General features: G+C 33.6%; 1 protein-coding gene across 7 annotated transcripts; it reads left to right on the top strand.

Annotated features, from left to right (window-relative positions):
* The first annotated feature begins 365 nt into the window (after window positions 1-365).
* On the top strand, window positions 366-4,188 carry LOC120072311 (Peptidyl-tRNA hydrolase family protein). 7 transcript variants are annotated; one of them, XM_039024767.2, is made up of 9 exons: window positions 366-503; window positions 891-1,046; window positions 1,146-1,230; window positions 1,340-1,407; window positions 1,689-1,739; window positions 1,834-1,907; window positions 3,292-3,350; window positions 3,427-3,503; window positions 3,813-4,188. In XM_039024767.2, the coding sequence occupies exons 2-9, from the start codon at window positions 906-908 to the stop codon at window positions 3,942-3,944; spliced, it is 687 nt and encodes a 228-aa protein (XP_038880695.2). In that variant the 5' UTR covers window positions 366-503; window positions 891-905; the 3' UTR covers window positions 3,945-4,188. The 7 variants fall into 7 exon arrangements, with proteins under 7 accessions (XP_038880695.2, XP_038880696.2, XP_038880697.2 ...); XM_039024768.2 differs by having other exon boundaries at window positions 380-503; window positions 1,141-1,230; XM_090311390.1 differs by having other exon boundaries at window positions 411-503; window positions 930-1,046.
* Window positions 4,189-6,669: the final 2,481 nt, after the last annotated feature.

The raw sequence follows: 6,669 nt of genomic DNA, 5'->3' as shown, positions 1-6,669 counted from the left end.
TCAAACCGAGGATTATAACCGGGTTCCTGTCCCTAGTTAATTTTTTTTTGTATTTTAATATATATTAAAAAAGGGGGATGGGTCTCGTGGGAACCCATTTCTCCAATGGGGAATCCCCATCCCTGTACCCGCTTTCAATTGGCGAGGATGGGAGAAATACCCGTGGAGATTCCTCCGCCCCACCCTGCTCCCATTGTCAAGCCTAATGTTATGGTAGCGAAATATAAGTTAAAAAAAAAAAATCCAAAATTCAGTATAGATCTTTTTTTTTTTAAAAGGAGATCAAATTGAAGTTACTTTTAACGGATATTAGAGGTGTGTTAGCTCGTGGTTTAAATCACTAAACCGTATTGCACTAAAAAAACACATTTCATATTAAAGAAAAGTATATAACAAATGAGTATTTAAATCAATATCACTCAATTAGGTCTCTCAGTCCCATTGCAGCTCTCTGATTTCACAATCCTCGCGGCTTTCTTCTTGAATTACCCTTCTACAACGAGGTATCTTTCCTTTCTTCTCTTCGTCTTTGTTTTTTCAATTTCCCACTTGAATTCAAGTTCTGGAATCGGCTTCGGACCGGCTGCGATCGACGATAACAGCAGCCGGTGGGGCGAAACAAACAACCACTAGTGGCTACTGCATCAGCTTCCAGTTTCTTTATTACCCTTTTCGTCTCTTTCATCCTTTTTTTTTTTGTTAATTTTCACACTGTATTTGTAATCTGGGTTTGAATCAACTTTGGGACATTACTCAATTGAGGGATTGAATTGCCAAATCAATTTTTGGTGGCAACTCAAGCACAATGCTGTTTATTACTTTTACATCTTTGGACTTGTTCATTTTGCTATTGATTGATTAGCAGCTGATATAAAATTTTGGGTTTTTAGTCAATAGGGAGGTGTATGAGGGGGTTTTTTTTTTCTAAGGGGACAATGTTCAATAAGTTAACCAAGCGTGGCTTTTGCACGGCAATATCATCACGGCCTTGGCTTTTTGTGGGCTTGGGCAACCCTGGTGAGAAGTTCAGAGGAACCAGGCACAATGTAATCAGTGTACTATTTTTTCGTTATTCATCTTAAATCACATTTTCATTTTGCAATGGGAGGTATTAGTTCAATCATTCTTATTTTGGTTCAGTACAGGTAGGCTTTGAGATGATTGATGTGTTTGCTGAGTCTGTTGGAATTCCAATGAGCAGGCTTCACTGTAAAGCTGTGTTTGGTGAAGGCACGTTCACTTTGTGTATTATAAATATTCAATTCCGTTGTTCAGTGTTTTCAGCAGTTATTGTTGTTTGATTGCATGAAGTTCAAAGATATTTGGCTATTGATGTCAGGTTTTGTTGGGGACATCCCTGTTTTTCTGGCAAAGCCTCAAACTTACATGAACCTGAGTGGTGAATCTGTATGTGATTGAGAAACTCCTTTTGGCTTCTGTCTTCTTATAAGTTAGGATCCTTGTAGTCGTAGGTTTTTATTGAGTTCATAGATTCATTTGAGTGAATTCATGTTGCAAATTTACATATTCAATGACTTTGAGGAAAAAAATCCTGGTATTCAATCTAAAATCTACTAGGAGCAGTTCTCATGAAGGTTATCGTAGCCAGTTCAATACATGTCAATGATGTTTTCTTTACTGAGACAGGTTTGATGCTATAAATATTGTGTTTTGTCATCATACTGCAGGCAGGACCACTTGCAGCTTATTACAAGCTACCTCTAAACCGTGTGCTCGTGGTAAATCCTTATGTGCATTTGAATGATTTTTTTCATTACAGAGTTCTTAAATGAACAAAGCCATGGTATTATTTTGAGTATTTGACTGCTGCAGTTTCATGATGACATGAATTTGCCATGTGGGGTGCTTCGGCTTCAACACAATGGAGGACACGACTACCACAACGGGTATCATTGAACCTTTTTTATTTTAGTCATCTTCTATTGTAGCCTATTTCTACTCTATGGCCACAATCTAGTTGCCCGTTGTCTCTACATCTCTTCTGTGACATTAACGTACATTTGACTAGATTTTTTTAAAATAAGAAATTGAACTTTCATTGAGGAAAAAAATAAAATCACAAGGGCGTCCAATAAAAAATACCCCACAAAAGGAGACTCAACTAAAGAAAAGGACTCCAATCAAATAAAATCTAATGAGTAATTGCAAAGAGTTGTCATTGATGCTCAAAGAGAAATTTAGAACCTGTCAAGGGACCAAGCATCAAATAGGGTGCCTCTCAATCCCCTAAAGGTGTTCCTTTCTCCCCCACAAATCCCACAACATAGAACAAATCCTTGCTTGCCAGAAAAACCTCCTCTTCTGAACAAAAGGTGGATGAAGAAAGGACTCCCTGATTATCTCTTTATAATCTCTGTGTCTAGCACACTGAAAGCCAAACACATCAAAAAAGGGGTACCATATAGATTTAATAAAGCCGCAACTCTAAGGAATATGATTATCATCTTCCTCCCCCTTCCGACAAAGAATGCAACAAAAGGGTCCAATGAAAGTAGGCATCTTTCTCGCAAGCCGATCTAAAGTGTTTACCCTTCCATGGATGACCTGCCTGCCACATGAACTGAATCTTCTTTGGAATATTCACCCTCCATAAATGGGATTCATTAAGCTATTTTCATTTGAAAAGAAAGAGGTCCAATAGGAGTTTGTAAGAGATGCTGATAATTACATCCTATTTGAATTTCTTACTTGTGTTTGGTCATGTCAGTTAATTGCTCCATTAGGTACTCAAAGAATCTAAGCATAGTGTTAAAAGAGAAAAGAGAGAAAGAGGAGACATAAGGTTTACGTGGAAAACCCTAGAATAGGGAGAAAAAACAACGATAGAGAGTCTCCGTTTTATTAATTTTTACCTAATGTGCGAGATATAAGAGGATTCTTATTTATAGGCTCCAACAAGTCTAAATACAAAAAAGGAAAGAAAAATAAGGTAAAGTAAATAACTATAATACCTTCGGGACTATAAACAATCAATTAAGTCCCTTATTTCCAACATATAGCGTTTGAGGGATCAAGGTGTCGTACATCATGTTCTAATACAACTATCAGAATGTTATCTAATTGCCACGAAGCTTTTTCAACATGATTTCTCTGAATATGACATTTAGCCGGCATGCTACAACTTTAATTCTTTTTTTGTGAGGACACACTTTTAATCGTCCATGCTTGTAAATTTGTTGGCAATATTCTTTTTTTAGTTCAATCTTCATGACTTCTCTTCTATTCTATGTTGCCTTTCTGGTACATCTTGAAATGTTTTTTTTATTTTAGGCTGAAGAGTGTCATTTATCATTTTCGAGGGAACAGAGAGTTTGCTAGGTTAAGAATTGGTAAGTTTTGTTGTCTATGCTATTTTATGGTTGTTTATATGTCTTCTCCTTCATTCTTAGAACATTTTCTTTCCAGGCATTGGAAGGCCACCTGGTCAAATGGATCCCAAAGCGTTTTTGCTTCAAAAGTTCAATAACACGGCTCAAGAACGAGTGAGTGTTTTTACTTATTATACTACACAAAACTTATAGTCGAAACCTTTCTTTGAGCCAGTTTCACCCACAATACAACTTACTGCTTTGCTTATGTGTCACTGTCTCACTCTCTTTTCTTTTGCTAAACTAAAAGTGCATACTTTTGAAAAATATATTATGGATCCTCTTTAATCCCACTTTTAATTTTGGCAAGTACAGTTTGTATCTTCACATCAGTTATTCTTGTTGCTAACTTGTTGCGAATAATCTTGATTACATTATGCTTGTTACCCATCGTGGCGTGACACTTTATTTTTGTTTAACAAGATCAATACTGCATTACAAGAGGGGGTTGGTGCATTGAAGCTCGTATTGTCTCTCGGTTTGTCTGAGAGTGCGAGGCGCTTCAATCATGAACAGAAATACAAGCATATAAGGTTACAAACCATGCCAGTATGATAAGCCTATATGATACGTATTGCCATTGCCGACGAAACATACAAAATTTTCCAAGTCCTCAAAGGGAATGGGAATAGAGGCAGAGTGGAGGTTCTCTTGAAGGTACAATGATTTTGTCTTCTGAGATATATGTAATTATTGTATGCTCACAACTGATAAACTTTTTAAGCTTAGGTACTTTAAAAATTGTCTCAAGTTAATTAATATATTATTTATATATAGAAGTGGAGTTGATTGTGTTTAATTTTTATTTAAAATTTTTCTCTTTTGAGTTCAGCCGATTGTTCTCTTGCATCGTGCTACTGCTTCTTTAAAATCAAGAGAAAGGTTGGATATATTACAAAATTTCCTGTGTGATTATTCCAAGACTGGAAGAATCTAATTTAGTCAAAAGACAAATATACCCTTTCTTTTTGGTATTTTACTACCTCCTTGTTCTCTAGGAAGTCCTTTCTTTATTATCCGTTGGACTACTCGTTCAACTTTACAATATTTGGATCCTAAGGAAACTCAGAATATAAAGTCTTAGGTAGGTGCCACGTGGATTGATCTCTCTCCAAGTTTTTCGTTAAATTAAATTCAGGATCCTTTTTGGTCAATTGGCTAACCCCATGATGGTTCTTTAAGAAGTTCTTCATCGGAAGGTTTTGTTAGATGAAATCGGAAAGTGGGTAGGAGAGGGTTGAAAATAGATGCTTAAGAAATAAATCCGAAAGTATATATACACACACATATATTTACTATACCCCCAACATTTTTTTTTCCTTTTATGCATCGTTATTTGATTGATGAATGAAATATACGAAACGATTTGAGAAATCTCTCAAGTTCCCAACTACTTGGGATGTAGGGTTGGCAACGGGGGATTTCCCATCTCTGTCCCCACGGGGTATTTCCCCCTCCTTGGTTTTTTTAAAAAAATATATAATTATATAAATATTTATAAAATTAATATATATAGGATATAATTGTATATCATATATATTTAGTTGTAAAACTAATATATATTAAAAAAATAAAAAAAAATAATTGGGATCGAGGTCAGGGATGGGGATACCCATCCCCGTCCCGTCTTCAACCGGAGACTCGGTTATAATCCCCAGTTTGACTTCCATCCTTGGTCAAACTAGGGATTCGGGGTGAGGACCCACAAAGTCTTGAAATGTATGAGAATAGTTCAAGTTTTATACCAATAAAGAGAGTTTTAAAATAACTAGTTCCCTAGCTTTCGGGCTGAATAAAATGCCCATGAATCACAAAGCCACATATTCATTACCTGTCAATTTTAGGAGTTCAGAATTACTTCAGCTGGAAACAAAAAAATTATGTGGATGGAACGTAATAACGGTCTCTTTCTAAAAAACATATTTGATTGCTACTTTAAATAAATTATCTTTGTTGCGAGGGGTGTTCAAAAAATTGATGGCTCGAAAAAATCGATTGAACATAATCTAATCCATACGGTTTGACTTCGATTATCAACTTATTTGGGTTAAGTTGGATTCAAATAAATGAAAATTTTATTGTTTGGATTAGTTCATAGGTTCAGCTGAAATAATCTAAACCAACTCAAATAGTTCAAACTTATTATTAACTCTATAATGTATATATATATATTTTAACTTATGATACAACTTATGGTTTGAGCTATGGGAGAATAGTAAAACTGACTAAATCATTATCATCATCATTATTATTTTAGTACAACCTATCAAATAACCTATATTTTATTTCCTTATTATTTTCCTACAATAAAACATGCATATCTTATATCAAATGTTATGTTATAAAACAAATAATTTGGATAGTATTTTTACTATTGACTAACAAAAAAAGAGAGAGATAGAAAAAATGTCAAACTATTTACAGAAGTAACAAAAAAAAAAAAAAAAACACTGATAGATAGACTTCTATCTGTGATAGATTTGCATAAGTTTTTGTCATTATAGTATCAATGATAGACTTACTGATAAACTTGTATCAATCTCTATAATTATAGTATCAATGATAGATTTCTATCCGTTTCTATCACTGATAGACATTGATAGACTTCTATCAACCTCTATCAATAATAGACTTCTATCAATTTCTATCACTGATAAATCCTGATAGACTTCTATCAACCTCTATTAGCCTCTATAAAAAAAAGATTAAATTTTGTTATTTTGTTAGTTTCTCTTATTTTTTAATTTTTGAAAATGCCCCCAAAGAAAATCTACATTAGACCTCTATCTAATTTTCTTTACCAACCCTATTTCTCCACTCATATCTCTCCTTACATAAATTAAAATATGTATGTCTTATTTCCTATACTGACATAAAAAGAAATTTTAGACCCTACCTTCTTATATCTTATAAAAAATATGATATGTTCTTATAAATAAATTATTTAGATTGCTATTGACCAACAAAAATAAAAGTTTATATTAAACCTCGAACTACTCACTTAAATTAACAACCTCTTAACTTTAATAGAAACACAATATTATTTACCTAAAACAAAAATAATTGTTTTGACCATACACTAACAATAAAAAAAAAAAAAAAAAAAAAAAACCTTGTTAAACTTATAGCTTATTTCTTATTACTAAATACAGGGACCTTGTATCTCCAATAGCAAATTATTTTCAAAATTGTGAAAATAGTAAAATATAATTAAATATTAAAAATAATAATTAAAAATTGTCAAAACTGTCTTTCACTAACTCCAAATCCATAATGTTCA

This window comes from Benincasa hispida, chromosome 2, assembly GCF_027475165.1.
Source record: "Benincasa hispida cultivar pf3 chromosome 2, pf3_genome.v1.1, whole genome shotgun sequence".
NCBI lineage: Eukaryota > Viridiplantae > Streptophyta > Magnoliopsida > Cucurbitales > Cucurbitaceae > Benincasa > Benincasa hispida.
This window is presented reverse-complemented; position numbering and strand designations above follow the sequence as displayed.

What these genes read in the sequence shown, in the direction of transcription:
- LOC120072311 (XM_039024767.2), top strand. Translation starts at nt 906, where the DNA reads ATGAGGGGGTTTTTTTTTTCTAAGGGGACAATGTTCAATAAGTTAACC. An exon ending in TCAGAGGAACCAGGCACAAT is followed by an intron (nt 1,047 to 1,145) that starts GTAATCAGTGTA and finishes GGTTCAGTACAG; the next exon opens with GTAGGCTTTGAGATGATTGA. An exon ending in TGAACCTGAGTGGTGAATCT is followed by an intron (nt 1,408 to 1,688) that starts GTATGTGATTGA and finishes ATCATACTGCAG; the next exon opens with GCAGGACCACTTGCAGCTTA.